At 42.2% G+C, this 17903-nt stretch overlaps 1 protein-coding gene and 1 pseudogene across 3 annotated transcripts in view; both read left to right on the top strand.

The window, feature by feature from the left end:
* ARHGAP42 (Rho GTPase activating protein 42) overlaps window positions 1–17903 on the top strand; it is a gene marked incomplete at both ends in the record, with an annotated part of 233837 nt that overhangs the window by 170990 nt on the left and 44944 nt on the right. Inside the window, 2 exons of one of the 2 annotated variants that reach the window (XM_080930427.1) lie at window positions 8810–8911; window positions 16527–16637. In XM_080930427.1, coding sequence (XP_080786553.1) covers window positions 8810–8911; window positions 16527–16637 — 213 coding nt within the window. The remainder of the gene's footprint in view (window positions 1–8809; window positions 8912–16526; window positions 16638–17903) is intronic. The other variant, XM_080930428.1, reaches the window with a different exon arrangement.
* On the top strand, window positions 5195–5777 carry LOC308431257 (large ribosomal subunit protein uL13-like; annotated as a pseudogene). Its single transcript has one exon. The product of its transcript is annotated as a large ribosomal subunit protein uL13-like (transcript).

The raw sequence follows: 17903 nt of genomic DNA, 5'->3' as shown, positions 1-17903 counted from the left end.
CAGAATTGGTATGATAGATAAAACGTGTTCTTACCCTCTACTTTAAAACAAACTTTGGGTTTTGTGATGTTTTTATTTGTAAGGTCATTACAATAATGTGATTTTATAAAAAAATAAAATGAACTTTTTAATTATCAAGGGCTGTTAATATTCAGGATAGATTAAATTGGGGGAAATTCTCACTAAAAAGTTTTATTATTACTATTATTATTAATTATTATTATTATTACTTGAGATAATACATCATGTCATGCATTTAGATGTCAGACAACTTGTGAGAGTTTCCTCTTTCTTCCATGTGGGTTCTAGGATCAAACTCACATCATAAAACTTTGGCTGCCAGAATCTTTACTCATTAAGCTGTATTGCCAGATTTCTTTTTTTGTAGCTGCACCAAATGACTAAATGGCTCTCAGTAAAACTTAAAGTGAGAGAAAAAAAATCCCTGAAAACTGTAAGTAATTGACAAAAATGACAAGCTATCACCATATTCGCTGTGATTAACAGGAGAAGTCTCAAGCAATATTTTAATATAAAATTGTCTGTCCTTTTAATAGGTTCATTTCTTATGGAAATAAAAAATCATCTGACAATTAATTTAAATCTGTAAAAATTGCCAAGCCTACAGGTTAATTTGTATTGACTGGTGTGTTAACAGTTGGGGAAAAAAAAAGAATTATAAACCTAATACATAATTTTCACTTTTTTAATCCATAAAGTTAATCCTTTTAGAGTCATGCTTGCTAATTATACCTGCTAAAGTACTCAAGTAACAATGTCCCTCCTATTGATGTTACCTGGCATGCGCAATTGAAGGAAATGTGCATTCTGCCTCCCTTGCTGTTTACTTTACCACTAAGGTGTATGAAGTCCCAAACATGATCAGAGATATGTCAGCTAAAGATGTACTGAGAAACGGTGACCTCTCTGCGCTTGTCTGTGCACTAAACCACAAACCACTGCCTACCTTCTATTTCTTTGGTACTTTCTGTAAAATCATGAACCGGGTGGGCATTGTTCTGGGGCTTTGTAGTGCTGCTTTCACTTTGGGTGGACAGTATCTCCTTTCCTGCCTTCAGCCTTGTGCCGTCCTCACCAGCTAATGTAAAATTTCTGGAATGGGAATCGGGCTTTGTCCTTGGAATCTAACTCTCTCCTTGAAATATTAAAACTAAGCAGTCCACTCTTTTTGGTGTAATGATTTAGTGGGGGCTGCACCACCCTGTTGAACATATTCATTTTCAGGCACCTCAAAGTCCTACTTTTTAAGCGAGAATCCTGGTAATATACTGTTTCCTACTCATAAATATTCCTAAGTGTTCTGTCACAGTAAAGTACACAGAATGACTCCAGGGAAGGTTGAAAACTAGCTTGCAGGTCACCTGAAGGGCGTCCTTCTTCTTATCTCAAAGTCATAAAGATAATATACAGAAAAGATCTTATATGTTTGGTGCTGAGCCCAATTTATCCCTTAGGTCGCGCTCCCTGTATCTCTCCTCTTGTCCCCTCCACATGTCCCTTTTTTGAACTTTGGGTGAGAGGCTTACCATTCCCTGGAACCTCTTGTGCTTTACACTCCTAACTGGCCAGCCTGCTGTTGCCCTGTGTTCTCCAAGGCTTCAGGAGGGCATTTTGACCTTCTGAACTAGATCCTGACAGGGCACCACACTACTGCTCTGGGTTCTCCGTGACTACAGAATGGGTATTGTGACCATCTTAACTGCAGTAGGCTTCCTGACACTCAAGACAAATTTTGACTAATAAGAAGGAATTACACTTTTGAGTGCCCTCTCTTGCTGCTCACCAAGATCCAGTGGCTTCCTAAGGAGTGAATGTGATATGTTGTATTGTCTGAGCACCTGGCTACATCCTCTTACTGCAGTGGCTACTTTGACCATGGACCCTTTTGCTGGTTTTCCTGTCTGCTTTCACATCCATTTCCCTTCCATTTTGTTGCTTTAGGACTACATCAGTCTCACACAAAACTCTCTCTCCTCCCCGCCTTCCTTATCTTTCTCTCTCTCTTTCGAACACACATGCGCACACACATGCACACCACATCACATACAAGCATATATACATGAACATATACACCACATGTATACATGCATACACATGTGAACCTGCAGGCATACTCATGAACATGTGCATGCACATACATATATACACACACACACACACAAGCACACATGCAGACACACACACAAAGCTTTAGAAGAAACTTTCTCCTCAACCACTGTTTCTAAGAGATTTTATGAAAAACAACATTAGAATGAACACAATGTAAAAGTTAACTTCTACCCGCTATTGTTTATCCTTGGGGAAGAGAGGAGAACCTTCCTACATTCCAATCACAAACAGTTCCTGTCTCAAGCACACTATTTAACTTTCGTCACAGTATTTTATTGCATCAGGTTTATCTATTTTACTGGTCTGAAAAGCAAAGGGAAATTTTAATGCTTAGCATGGAAAAAAAAGTTTGGGTAACTTTAATTAGGACATCTCAGAACTCAGTCCCCCAGTTATTTTCCAAATGTCCTGTCTGGAATAGAGTTACACAACCCTAATTTTATTCATAATGTGTCAGAGCCCATCAAACATGTACCCTTCTTGATGCTTGTACCCCATTCACATTGTAGCCCTCCTGATGCTTGCCCCACACACACCACGTAGAGATGAGAGATGGATCCTCCTTCTGGCTCTGCAGCCCTCTTGTACCAAAAGGCCTAAAATTTCAGAACTCCTTGTTCCCTGGCCTCTCCTGCCCTGCATCCTGTTCCCCCCTCTCTCCTTTTGTTCCTCTTCTTTCCCCTCCCTTTGTGCCCTCTCGAATTCTTCCTCTGACCTGCCTTCACCTCACATTCTTCTGGAAGAAAGAAAAGGTTCTGTGGTTTACTTGCTGCAGTGTGTGTGTGTGTGTGTGTGTGTGTGTGTGTGTGTGTGTGTGTGTGTGTGTGTGATAGTCCTGGATTGGGGACCACATAGCCACTCTGTTGATTACCCACAGTGCTTTTGCTGATACCTGGCCTTAGTCTTGTGACTTTGATAGTATCAGCTCAAAAAGTGAGAGTTTGGTGTGCTTATCTTTTAGGGAAGGCAAATTATTTTCCTCCCAACTTTAAGGAAGATTTGTTTTGTCTTCATTTTCCTAGTCATCATTACCTCAGAGTATAGGTACCAGATATAAGATAACATGGTAAAGAGGCCAAAGTTAGGTGAGGAGAGAGTGCACTGCGTATAGGGCTTGCCACGTAAGTTTGGGTATTGGAGCTTAGGTCTGGAAAAGCCATGCAAACACCAGGTAGAAACAAGCACAGAGGGGGGGAAAGGCTCAAACTAATGAGTTATTTAAAAAAAAAAAAGTACTCATGAACAAGATGTCACCTTGTCCTTAGAAAATCACTCAGAACTTGTCTCTGGGGGCAGGTCTGTCTGGGATGGTTATGGTAACCCTTCCTTCTAAAACAGAATGTGCACATTCAGTCTCAGAAGGAGACCAGAGTCCTGTTTGTTAGCGTTCACATTTCTTCAAATTTATTGATTCACTTGCTTACTCTGTGTATTGTATGATGCACGCATGCTGCAAATATGTAGACTATCAGGACAAATGGTGAGCATCAGTTCTCCTCTTGCACCATGTGGGTCCTAGGAATCAACACTGGGTCCTCATCTGGGTAGCAAGCATCTTTATTCGCTGAGCAATCTTGACAGCCAATGTCATTCAATTCCCTAATGTTTGGCAGCATCCAATAACTCTAATATGAACATCTTAGGGATTTGTTTGGTTTTCTCTGTTAATGATCTTGAGAATCTCTTTACATCCATATCACACTTTGGGTTTTCTGTTCTGTGTTGAGACTTCATTGATGGCTGTATTGTCTATGTATATGCTTGCATCCTTCTGTCTGGTGTACAGGACCCTTGGATGTCCAAGTATTAGGTTGTTTTGTTATGTTGAGTATCATTTACTCACAGGAAAGGGGCATATGGGGAATAAAAATGTTGCAACTGCTCTGGAAGAAGCAATTAGGAATGTCTGTCTGTTGGGAATCTGAGATGGGCAAGTTGGTGGGCAATGGATTGATGAGATTTTAATTGAGGTTAACAGTTTCAGAGTGTGAGTCCATGGCCATCATGGTGGAAAGTATGGCCACACCACAGATGAGAGCTCACATCTTGTTCTATAAGTTGGGGGTGGGGAGGGAGGGAGAGGGGGGGGGAGAAGCATTGGGAATGTCCTAAGTCTTTTGAAACCTCAAAGATTTCCTACATTGACTCTCCTCCTCCAACAAGCCCACACTTCCTAATCCTTCCCAAACAGTCAGCTGGGTACTAAGTATTTAACATATGAGTTTATGAGGCCCATTCTATTACATACTGTTCTTCAAATTATCCTTTTGTAGCCAGCAGAAGGCTTTGAGTTTGCTTTGTTTTAATAGTAGTGTGTTTTAATCTTTCCACATATATGTCATGCCTAAAATTTTATAACTATTAGATCTATTTTTGAAATAACTAATCACTCTGATAATGACGTTGACACTTGGAGTTTGAGTTGCTATGTCTCCCCTAGCACTGTGTTCACTGTGTAATGTGAAGGTGTAGTCCAGCCACCATGACTCAGCCATCACAGATCTATTCAGAATCTAAGCACTGTGCCTTGAGAAGGAAACAGATTACCAGCTGTGCTAATGGCTGCCACTCTTAGCTGTTGTGTGGACGCAGGACTGAACCGATATTTTGGACTATATTATATAGAATATACATATGACCTTGATCTCTGTGTCCATATTTTGTGGGTTTCCATGCACACATATCTGTCCCAATCAAGGCACTAAACACAGTGCAGCTTGTATAGTGCTTCATGTATGTCTGGAGCATCTTATTGATGCCCTTTCAACTGCTACTTCTCTGTCCATCGAGTCATTATTTTCATTGTCTTTCTTTGAAATAGTGGCCTAATACAAAAGTGGCCTTCAGGAAAGGGTCACGATGATAGGTAGGTTTTTATTTTTTAATCTTTTTTGTAACACTAAAAAGATAGTGATCACATGATCAAATGCATATGAATATTCATGGATTAATTTTTTTTCTCCCTCTGTGACACTGGCTTCAGAAAAAAAAAATTCTTGGTTCATCACAACTAGTTGCGCAAGACACAAGAATTCATTTCTTCTTTCCTAGGCAGCTGCAGAAGATGGCAGAGGGGCAGGTTCTAATACTGGATGGTAGAGGCCATCTTCTGGGCTGCCTGGCAGCCACTGTGGCCAAGCAGGTACTGCTGTGTGGAAAGGTGGTGGTTGTACACTGTGAGGGCATCAACATTTCTGGAAATTTCTACAGAAACAAGTTAAAGTATCTGGCCCTTTTCCCGAAAGCAGATGAACACCAACCCCTCCAGAGGCCCCTACCACTTCAGAGCTCCGAGCAGCATTTTTTGGCTCACTGTGCGAGGCAGGCTGCCCCACAATATCAAGGGAGACCAGGCTGCCCTGGAATGCCTCAAGGTGTCGGGTGGGATTCCTCCACCCTATGACAAGAAAAAGCGGATGGTGGTCCCTGTGGCCCTCAAGGTTGTGCAGCTGAAGCCACCAGAAAGTTTGCTTACCTGGGTCGTCTGGCTCACGAGGTCGGGTGGAAGTACCAGGCAGTGACCGCCACTCTGGAGGAAAAAGGGAAGAAGCAGCTCTTGAGGCTACAGGAAACAGCCAGAAAATAATGTGGAGAAGAAAATCTGCAAATTCACAGAGGTCCTCAAGAACAATGGACTCCTGGTGTGAACCCAATAAAGACTGTGCCTCCTGCCTGCCTGGCCTGCCCTTCCTCCACTGTGGACCAGGGAAGTGGGAGCCAGAGGTTCCTTGGTCACAGCTCCTGTGGGTAGAGGGTACATCTAGACAGCCAGGAGCCCAGCACCTGCTGGAGTTTATTGAGGGGATAACAGTGGAAGGACGTGAGCTTCAGGGTTGAAAATGACTACAGGGCTGCCCCGCCCACTGTCCTAGTACCGCATTCCACACACCTGGGCTGGGATTCAGCCGTGCACACTGAAGATGTGCGCCTTTCTGCTTCCCAAAAGACCACAAGGCAATTTTTTTTTTTCTGAAAGGTTCTATGTGCTAATAAATTATTTGACTTAAATTTTTTTTTTTAAAGTTAGTTTCTGGAGATATGCTATCAAGTCCTCATGCAAGACCTGGCTCACAAGAGAGCTGCATTAGAGCTGTAGGGTGATGTGAATTACTACTTTCGGTTTTCTAGAACTCAATCTGTACATTATAACCTTCTTTAGGTGTTTCAATCTTTTGTCTCAGCTCTTGGGCCAAGGTTTGAATAAGAATTCAAAACCTCCCTCTAGAATTGCCTTCTGTGTTGCCAGATGTGCCTATGTATTGGCATCAAATTAACATTTCCAAAAATGTCGCCAAACGCTAAGGGAAAACAGAGATGCAAGTGTCCTTCCAACAGCTGCATGCTCCTCCTGAGCCTAATTCCTTCCTCTTCAATGCCCAGCATGGGACCAGCGCCTTTGTCAGCTGGCTGTCCCTGTGCAGCTGTTCCCACACAGATAGTAGATGTCTCTGTAGCCAAGTTAAATAGTTATGGATTGTTTGGAGAATGATGCCCTGGCTCTCGTGTACCAGCTGATTGAGCAGTTAGACTATCTGTGCACAGCTGAGGTGCCCACCAGTACAGATGAAATTTCATTTGCACATTAAACATCTGCCGTTCCCTCATGCCAGCTAGAAAGCAGAACTCTCCCTAATAGAGGATATCGAAAGGCATTTTATTCTGGAGCCAAATCTGAGGGCACATGGCTGAGAAAGACTGATCAAAGAGACTGCAACCTCTTTACATCCCAAAACTTGGGCTTGTCTGGTCTTTGGAGGGCTTGGGTCTTTTCCACATACTGTCTTGTGGGTTCTTCATTCTTTTTCAGTGGAAATGCTAGTATTTTCACTGTGTTTCTTATGGCAAGGCTATATGTTCTCTTGAGGTACCAAATATCTGTAGAGGTGATGTTGTTTGTTGTTGTTTTGTTTTTTTTTTTTTAAAGACAGGTTCTTCTCTCCTTCATCACCACCTTTCCCCTCCCTCCTTCACAGATGTAATCCTTCACTGTACAGACACTCAGTATGTATCTCAGGACTTCAAAGTGTCCTAAAGCTCAGCTCATGTGTCCAATCATCTGGGGAGTATTTACTACCCCATCAAACTGAGCCTACCTGGTCATTTGTAAATCATTCACTTGGAAACAGGTCCCGAGTCATTCCCACTCAAGCAGCACCTGCTTCCCCAGCACATGCCGGAGCAAAGCCTGGTGCACACTAGCCTTTCCTTGAGAGAAACTTTGCTTCCCAACTTGCCTTTCTGTGTCTTAGTCAGGGTTTCCATTACTGTGAAGAAAAACCATGAACAAAAGGCAAGTTGGGAAGGAAATGATTTATTTGGCTTACACTTCCACATTACGGTCCATCACTGGAAGAAGTCAGGACAGGAACTCAAGCAGGGCAAGAACCTTAAGGCAGAAGCTGCTGCAGAGGCTATGATGAGGTGCTGCATACTGGCTTGCTTTCCATGACTGTTCAGCCTGCTTTCTTATAGAACCCAGGACTATCAGCCCATAGATGGCACCACCCACAGTAGGGTGGGTCCTCCCCCATTGACCACTAGTTGAGAAAATGACCTATATCTGGATCTCACATAGACACTTCCTCAACTAAGGCTTCTTCTCTCTGAAGACTCCAACTTGTGTCAAGTTGACACAAAACTGGTTCACAAAACCAGTACACTCTGAATGAAGGAAACCAGAGATAGGCATTTAAACCAACAGTGAAGTGTTGGCTCTTGAAAAGCATCACCTGGTCACGGCTGCAAGCTGAAAACATTGACATGGCTAAGGTGGTTTATGCATGGAATTGTTTTACACTACCTTACAAACGGAGCAGTATTCCCTGGTGCACACAATGGGGTGGGTGACCATGAGCCCAGATGTGGCTACTCCCATCACTGTTTCTCTACACTTCCAAGGAAGCAACATTTTTCACTGTCTTCATGAAGGGTCAGTCTGTTTCCAGGTTCCATGACTACCAAGAAGAAAAGAAAAACGTTTAGGAGTAAAAATATGCCAGCTATTAAAATTCCATCCAGGGAATGTGATATAGATACCACTAATCTTTAAAACTACCAAAATCTAAACATCTTTTTTCTCTGTAAAAACAAATCATTTGAAAGTCCATAACTTGGCTGTGTCACTCTTGTTGCTGCCCATCCATCGTCTATACTGCACGGAGGAAACTCTGTATAGAATTGTCTGGAGGGAGGATTGTCTTCCTTGTATAGTGGAAGTCAGTTGACTGCACTGTGTGCAGCAATGGGTAATTGCTGAAACTTGCTTTAGGCTAGACTGGTTTCAGGCTGAAATACAGCTGAGAATGAAGGAAAGGATGAAATTAAAGAGAAAGAAAGAAAGAAAAGCTATGGGAAAATGGGAAAAGGAAGGGGGAAGAAGAGGGATAAGGAGAGACAGGACAAGACACCTTTTCCTGGTGAAATAAAATGATTTCCTAAAGAGTAATGTGGGTGACTTTTAAAATTTGTTCTGTTTTAACTGATCTGAATTACAAAAACAATCTTTAAAAAAAAATCAGACATTCCCATCTTGGTCACACTGCAGATATGTTTTAGACAGCATTCTATATTAAATCAACGTTTTGCCCTCATAAGTTTGCCCCTTGGTGAGGATGGAGAAGATGAAGGCCCCTTTGACGCTTTGATTTGAATCTTTTTTGTTCAAATTGCTGTTCCCTAGGATGGAAAGAAGAAGTTTGACAAAGAAAGTGAAAAATACTATTCTATTCTGGATAAACATTTGAATTTGTCAGCTAAGAAAAAGGAGTCTCATTTGCAAGAGGTAAGCATGCACTTTAAGTCATGTGACATCACCAACTTCTTTAATGATTGCAGTGATAGATAGCTGGGCATAGTTACATGTATGGGCAGTCCGCACCAATGGCTTTGTGTAAGGTAAGTGCTTTCTTCAACAACAAGAAGGCCTGAAACAAGTTTTTTCTTCTTCTTCTTGAACATATTTAAAAAGACAGGATCAATTCAGTTCATACCGTAGTCTTTAACGTTGGTGACATTGCTTCTTAAGGCTTTGCTTCAGAAAGATGAAAGACATAGACAGACAGCTGCATGTCCTGAAATGTCAGTGACTTTACATCAATTATTGCAGGGACATTTACTGCCATATGCCTGCTAGCAATTTTCATCTCTCCTGTTTTGAATTTGTAATATTTTGTTCCTGCTATTGGTAAGGTAGTAAGTATAAGCAGCACTGTCAAGGACAGCCTTGATGGCTGGAGCTATGCAGCACCAGTCTCAGGAAAAGAAGTTCAGAAAAAGAAAAAACAAACAAACAAACAAACAAAACAAAACAAAAAGAAAACTTCAATTCTGCTCCCGTTGGCATCTTGGGGCAATAAAACTGTCAAGCACAATCCTGACCCCCAGAATGTATGTAGTGTAGGCGCTGTGGAGCACAGTCCTGACTGAGAACGTGTGTAGTGTAGGCACTGTGGAGCACAGTCCTGACTGAGAACGTGTGTAGTGTAGGTCCTGTCAGTGAAGGAATGTGTTGAGGTCTCCACCTGCTCAGGGTCTTAGAAGTTGCTTATTCAGTTGTCTTCTCTCAGTCCTTTCTCCCTGTCCGAGACCAGCTTGGACTCTCGAGGATTGAAAGAAAAGACAAGTTAGTTAAAGCTGCAATATGACTTCGGCCAGCACTGAGGTTTAAACCTAGTGGCTAAAGCGAAGCCTTTATTTGTCCTCTTTTAAGCCATTTTAATTACGTGCAAAAATGGTAACAACTGTTCAGAGACAGGGATCAAATGAGTTAACAATCTTGGAGGTCAGGTGAAAAGGTCCGAGACAAGAATGGATTCTGCTGTGCCGACATTCCAAAATCCACCCTGCATTACCAAGGATACAGCCTGGAGCATCAAATAGGAATGTACTTCCCTATGCTGCATTCTGAAAGGCCCTGCCCCATACTAGAGATATAAATGTACTTCCTTAAAGTCTTATTCTTAAAACCTGCCCTAGGGCCACAGAGGCCAGATTCCTGCCTTGGCTAGCCCCAAAATGTCCCCAATAATACTCTGCCATCAACTGTTCAGGGGTGCCAAAACGGCTCTCCACATTTCTTATCGCTGTATTTGCAGATTCCACAGGGAGAACCTTCTCAGACATGTCTCCCAGGAAAGCCACCTTCCTTCACGAATTGCTTTCCAAGTTCACTCTTGCTCCTCTGTTCTCCTCACTCCTACCTCACGTACTCCCAGGTCTAGCCACGATGGCTGCTTGATACTTAGAGGTTAAAGAGCTTTGTCCGCTGCCAGAAAAGGACCTGGAATGTCCTGTTGTTCACATTCTCCTGGAGATCTGGCTCAGCAGTTCAGATGCTCCTTACTGAGAACCTAGATGCAGTTCCAAGCACCCATATCTGGTATCTCACACATATTAGTCTAGGCCAGACCATCCGACAGCCTCTTCCTGGCCTCTATGGACATTTCACACACATGGTGCACATAGATTCATGCAAGACACACTATACATACACAAACAGCTAAAATTACAACTAATAATTTAAAAAAATTAGTTTTAGGAAGTTTGTTTTACTTGATGTTTTATAAAAGTTTGTTTAAATCGCTGCCTTCTACCATTAGTTAACTGCAATACAAGCAGTATTCACTGTATAGTTATACAGTTGTGGAAAGCTTGTGGTTGGAGTGAAACAAAAGATCACCTGACATTAGCCCGAACTGGGCTCTCTCTTAAGTTTCTTGGCCATGTCTAACATTTTAAGACTCTGCTCTATTTGGTATAATTTAGGATTATCTGTGTATTATGAATATTTGAACTCCCATATGTCTCCTTGTCTACTACACTAGATTTAACATTGGAGAGACATGTCTGCAGTGTGGACATAGATGGCAAACGCTGTGCTGGGTGTCCTAAGTGAGCCAAAGCAGGGGCCTCCATGGCAGGAAGCATGGCCTGAAATACAGGATCTTTACAAATAAGAACCATGCTTACTGAGATGGTACCTACATCCTCTTCAGGAACCAGCAACTGTTCCTCAAACTCAAGCTCTTCACAGGATGTCTCCAGTCTCCCTGACAGCTTAGCTTGGTGTTAGTTAGTACTGTCCTTTCCAGCAGGTATGAGTGCCTTAGGCATGAAAATAGGCAGGTATTCCTTGGGGGTGGATCTAACTGAGGATGGAAAGGGATTGCAGGGTTAACATTACTCTCCAGTGCACACGGCCCATAGCACAACCTAACTGAAGGTGGCTTGAAGTTGCCCCTTAGAGGTGCATGGTGGGGAGTAGGAAGGGTGTGGTGTGGAGGCTTTCCTGCTGCTCCTCCAGGAATCAAACCTGTTGGTGAGTGAGGTCACTGCCCTGTGTTTAGTTCTGTGATATATGGCATTAAGTGTCACCTGCTTCTTTCTAGGACAGTGTCAGCTTATTAACCTGTTCTCAAAAGGGTCCCCTGTCTTCTCACCTGCATAGCTGCATCTTTATTCAATTTTCTTGGAAAATCAGGCACTGACACTGCATGAAATGTTCAGTTTGTGCTGACAGTGTTCCAAGGCCACCAACTAAAAAGGCCATTGGAGTAAGTAATGAGAGAGTTAGGGTCAAACACAAAGACCACAGGTTTAATTTTGGCTGGAATAAAAAAATAACATTTGATATGTGAATGAGTAATTTATTTCCAGGATGAAACAGAGAGAGAGAGAGAGAGAGAGAGAGAGAGAGAGAGAGAGAGAGAGAGAGAGAGAGAGAGAAAGAAAGAGGGACGCAGATAGAGAGAATGTAAAGAAAAAGCAGAAGAACATAAATGCATAAAAATATTAACTTTAAAAATATTAAACTAAATTAAATGATAAAGTGTTAGGGAGTTTATGTATAACACAGGAGTTTCTAACACTCATATATGAGAAATATTTGCAAATCAATAAGAAACCAGCTATAGATACAAGAGGAAAGTGATTAATGAAGGCATGTAAACTATATTGCTTTTTTCCTAACTAACTTTCCTCTCTCTCTCTCTCCCTCCCTCCTTATCTCTTTCTCCTGTTTTCATCTTCCTTCCTTCCTCTCTCCCTCCCTCCCTTCCTCCCTCCCTTCCTTCCTCCATCCCTCCCTCCCTTCCTTCCTTTCCGCAAACTCTCACTAGGTATCTTCAGATATCCTAAAGCTAACCCACTTGCCTCTGCCTTTCCAGTGCTGCACTTAAAGGCCTGCATCTCCTCCCTAGCCTCTGGTCATGCTCTGTTTTCCTCATATGACATAAAACTATTGACTATTCTCTATTTAACCTCGTGGGTTATTTCCACAGATTTAAAATGTGCTAGGTGTTTGACAGAATTTTTACTGCTAAGAGTTTGTCCCACAGAACTCATTTGGACTGCAAACATCCACAGAACCAACAATCCTGGTGTGATTCAAATGGTATGGCTGTTAAAATTGCTTGTGTGTTTGAAACTGGGAAGATGTGGCTTTATAAATTACAAAATAGTAATAGCTGTGCTCAGCTTATGTATTTGAGAGAAAAGATCATTTTTTGATTGGACAGAAAAGGTGAAGTGTGGTTGAAATTAAAAGTAGGCAGGCATAAGGTCTGTCACTGGATGAGAAGGAAGGGTAGGCAGGAGTGAAGTTTAGAAATGGGAAGAGAGGAGAAGCTAAGGGAGGGGGAAAGATGGGGGAAGACGCAGATGACCCTCTCTGCATCTCTGCATAAATATAGGTTGTTATAAATATTTTATAAGGGATAGATTTGTATAGGATGATTTGTCTTGTCTAGATGAGGAAATCATATCATATCATTTGGCTCTAAGTTTATGGTGTGGACATTTTGTGGAGTGTAATATTTACTGAGTCAATCTGAGATAAAGCTATTGTTAGATGACAAGTTTCTGGAGTTTTGAATTTGTCACACTGGTTGAAGTGTGGGTAGAGTTCGCCCTGGCTCTCTGCTGGGAGAGAGACACCAGAGGGGGAGGCTGTCTCTGAGATAAATATATGTTACTTTTATATGGCCTGCTGGTGCCTGAAGTAACCAGGGAGAGGCTTCCTGTGTCAGAGAGTACTGGGAGCAGCGTGGAGCAATGCTGCACTGACACCGGTGGCCCTTTAAAACTGTTTACCTCAATGCTAGCAGTGATGCCACACACGTAACTCTAGTGTTTGTTGAGTGGAGACCAACTGATTCAAGGGCCAGTGCCCGGGAGTCCGCTGAAGAAAGGAGCTTCCGGTTTGATGGAAAATGCTATCTCAAAAGCAGTCAAAGAACACACCTTGAGTTGAACTTTTATTGTATATTAATAAGCAAAAGCATTTAAAACTGATAACTGGCAAAAAAAAAAAAAAAAAAAAAAACAACAACAACAAAAAAAAAAACAAACTATTTCTAGTCACTTTCTGCAATCTCCATTAGAAGAGGAATGGCCTTGAGAAGAATGACTGTATACACAGCAGCTAGATGAGATGGTTTGAGACTCTTACCTAAGGGTCCACTAGACTACCACTGTGGTGTGATTGTGTAGAAAAGCTCACGGACACAATAGGCTTGTCACTGTGATTCATGTAGTAATAAGACAGAGAGAGAATGAGTGGGAAGAAGAACCAAGTCTGGAGGAGGCCGGGTGCAGAGGCCTTTACCCTAGGAAGGCCTACGGGCCTGCTGTAGTCCTTAAGACTTCCGAGTGCCCATTTGAAATGCTGTCATTCAGAGGCAACAGTCAGACACTAGAGAATCAGTTCCTAGGGTTTCACTGGAAGATGACCATATAGCAATCTGTTCACATCTCCCTTAGAAAGGAAGAAAAGATTCCCCCATAAACCATATTGCTTTCAGGCATAGTTTAGTATAGGCACATTGCCATTTTTATCAGCTAATGGGAGTTTTACCACATTTGGAGTCATACTTTGTACCTCAGGAGACCAAATTAGGTCACCTGTCCTCAAGAAGCCAATTACAACAGCCAAACTAATAGTAAAAAACAAAATGGGTTTATTTAATGTTGCTACATTGGGAAGAGGAAAAATGCGACCAAGTGGACATCTTCTGCCAGGTCCATCTTTGGTCCTGAGGTGAGATTAAAAAGTAAATATAGGGCAAGGAATGTGTACATCTAAGCAGTCCTGGCCAAGGTGTTGGGGACAGGTCCCCTACCTTTCTGTCTCCCAGTGTGAGATTCCTCAGATAGGACCATTCCTTGGGTGCAATGTTTCAGAAGGCTGGTGGTTGATTTAGGGACACAACTGTCTTATTAGAATATTTTCAGCAATGCCAGGGTACTGTGGGAGTCCTCTTAGCCAATGTTTGTCTTGATTGCAGCCTTTCTGATGTCAGCAGTCAAGCCTGCAGGTCTGACTCTTCTGCTCAGCCCTTAAACTAGAAACAGTTATTTTGATTCTGAAGGTGTCTTGGGTTTCTACTGTCTTCTTATGTGCACCATCTAAGATGACACCTTCTAAAGAAAATTAAATCTTTAAATGTGATGTTGCCTGAAACAGGATGCTGTTCCCAAAGCTTACCTTGGAGAGATCATTGTCACTTCTTTCCAACTCTTGTGTTCATTGTTAGTGGTTTTTGTGGTTTGAAAGTGGTCATATGGGACTATGGGGACTACTGGTACCACAGAAAGCAACATATATTACAAATTAGGCTTTGTCTCTCAAGAGCTGGCACTTCCTTCCTATGCCCAACTTAATTCACTCCCCTAGATGATGATAAGAGAAAAAGTGGTACATTTATCTGGAATCTCACTTTTCTTCCTACTGGGAACTACATTGTTCCTAAATGATATTCCAGAGCCAGAGAAATTTTGGCTCAAACCTACCTAATTTTCAACATATGTTAGTGTAAACTTTGGAATTCTCGATTTTAAGCCCCAAGTGAGTTGCTGATAGTACTGGATTATTTATAACTCTATTGCCAAATACATACTAAGTATGTGGTCATCTTGAGAGGTGTTTCTGTGGTGATCAGGGAAGAAGCTGAGTTTGCATGTTCTTGTGCTGCCTTTGCTTGGCCACATTCCCCTGTTGGTGGCTCAGACCCACCCGTTCTCAGGTGACCTCTCAGTGGAAGCTCACTGCAGAGCCCGCCCTTCACAGCTGTGGCTGGAGAATGGGATGGTACAGGAAAGTAGACTATGTGCTTCTGTAGATCCATAGATCCAGAGTCACTCTTCCAAGGTGTCTGACGATGGCAGGGAAGAGACACAGCACCAGCAAAGCACTGGCACTGTCTCAGTAGTTCCTTCTGCGCTGACTGCAGTCAGGAGGAAGAGGTGCCCCTGGTGTTGGTGGAACATGATTCACTCCAGAACTCATGGTCAGCTTTTCGTTTGGTTTTGGCTGTGCTTAGAAGTTGCCAGATTTTCCGTAATGATGTGTTGCCTTCTTGATTAACATCCTCAAACCCTTCTTTTATTAAAACCTAGACTTGCTATAACCTTACTTTCCCTGTTTCCTCTTCAGGCAGCTCTGCCAGGCTTGTCTACCTCTGATTTTCATGATATTGACTTCTGCCTACTTCCTGCCTCCTTTCCTCTCTTCCTTCCTCCCCCATCTCTTTCTCTCTTTTTTCTTTCTTATTAAGTTTTCAACATACAAAGACGTGGATTTCAGGGTGAATTTCTCACACATGTATATAATTATTCTTTGTCCAGCCCACCCACGCAGAGTGCCCTACTCCAACTCCCACTGCCCTGCCCCACCTCCCTCAAACCACACTCCTTCTGTTTCACGAGAAGCTCATATATTCCATCACCATCTCTTGCTTTCCTTTGTCTCCATTCAGACATCTTTGTTCCCTTTTATAGGCAGAATCAGTTTACTGTCAATTGCTCGTGTCAAGAGCCAATCTCTACCATTTTCTCTCAAAATGTAGTGCTTTCTCCAGATTCTTTCTGTAGATTTTCATATGCCTTTGTATTCTTCTCTGGAGATTTCTCCCCATAATAATTGTAAGGGAGCTCTTTTTTTGTTTACTATAGCCTTTTCATTTCATTTATGAACGTGTTGGTGCTTATTGTATCCTACCTACCCTTTGATGGTTAGCTCTGTAAGTATGTCTGTATTTATCACACACACACACACACACACACACACACACACACATATTATATAATTATAGTTTATCACTATAAGCTCTAGTGAGTTGGAGCTACATTGAAACTGTTTGCAGATGTTAGTATTTATTGGGGGTTTGTAGGGTTCATGCCATTCCCACTCCCTCTGTATATAGACTCATGAGAGTTTGTGGGGTTCACCCTGTGCTCACTCGCTGTGTAGAGACTGATGAGGGTTTGTGGGGTTCACCCATCCTCTCTTCCTCTGTGTATAGACTCATGAGAGTTTGTAGGGTTCACCCCGTGTTCATTCCCTCTGTTATAGACCCATGGGGATTTAACCCTGTGTCATATGCTGGTTTTTTGTTTTCTAGGCAGATTCACAGATTGGCCGAGAACATCAGAACTTCTATGAAGCTTCATTAGAATATGTCTTTAAAATCCAAGAGGTGCAAGAGAAGAAGAAGTTTGAGTTTGTGGAACCAGTAAGTTTTAGTTTTTTAGTGTATAACAGCCTCGAAAATGATCTATGAGAAAAATGTTTTAGAGCAAATTTTTCATTTGAAATAATGATTAATGAAAAAATTTTTGAAAGGGAAATTGGGGAAGGATGAATACCTTTAGGTCAGTAAATTCCTCTGTATTACTTGGTAATGGTGAATGAATGAAATGCACTAGTAAAACCCATAGAATGCTGACGACACCCGCACCGTCACTGTCACCGAGCGTTGGACAGAGGCCTGAGGGATTGAAAAAGAAACACACACACACACACACACACACACACACACACACACACACACATGGGTCACTCAATAATGGGTGAATGCCACCCAGGATTTACTCGGGACTCCTTTTATATGGGGCGAACAACAAAGCCTGGGGAGGCCAGGTGCAGTTATGAGTGTACATAACAGGATGTTTTCAAGGTAAAGAGCTGGGATGGACCGTTCTGGGGCGTGGTTAAGAACCACAATGAATACAAGGAAGGAGTCCTTTAGCAAAACAAGTGGGGGAGGGGAAAAATAAGGCCAGGCTCCAATGGCGGGTCACAACAGAAAGCATAATTCAAATACTTAATTTTGGAGTCAGTTAATAATGTATCCATATTGACTCATTGACTGCAATAGCTCTTCCACAGGAATGTTAGCTATTAACCATACAGGCTATAGTGTGGGATGCAGGATGAGTACTCAAGGGGGTAGAGGAGAACCTGCATTTCTTGAGGAACCCTAAAATTATGCTATATATAACATCTATTAATATAAACCTAAAAAATGGTGTACACTGATGTGGCAGTGAAGTTTGATTTTTTTTAACGTGATTTGGCTAGGAAATGCTCAGGGGATGAAGGATGCTCACTTTTGGCTATATTTGGGAGTACCTTTCAAGAGAAGATTAACTGGGGGTATAGGAGGGGTGCATTAGCAGTCCCAAATGTGGGTGGCACATCCCAAGGGATCCTGGACTGAATTAATGCTTATTCCATTTTTTTAGTGATTTTTCAAGTACGGTCTAATTTGTAACAGTATTGCTCGAATGAGCGTCTTCATAAGGTGGCATCTGTGACATCAAGGCAATCTTCTGATGTAGATCCCTAAACCCAGCTCATTTCCTATGAGATGAGAAGACAGGCTTGCTAGTGCCTAAGGAAACCGTTGAGCCCTTTCTGTCGATGACAGTCTTCGAGAGACTTGTGCATAATGAAAATGAAATATTACCTCTGCTTTAGAGAGATGATGACATAGTGA

This window comes from Micromys minutus, assembly GCF_963924665.1.
Source record: "Micromys minutus genome assembly, chromosome: 16".
NCBI lineage: Eukaryota > Metazoa > Chordata > Mammalia > Rodentia > Muridae > Micromys > Micromys minutus.
This window is presented reverse-complemented; position numbering and strand designations above follow the sequence as displayed.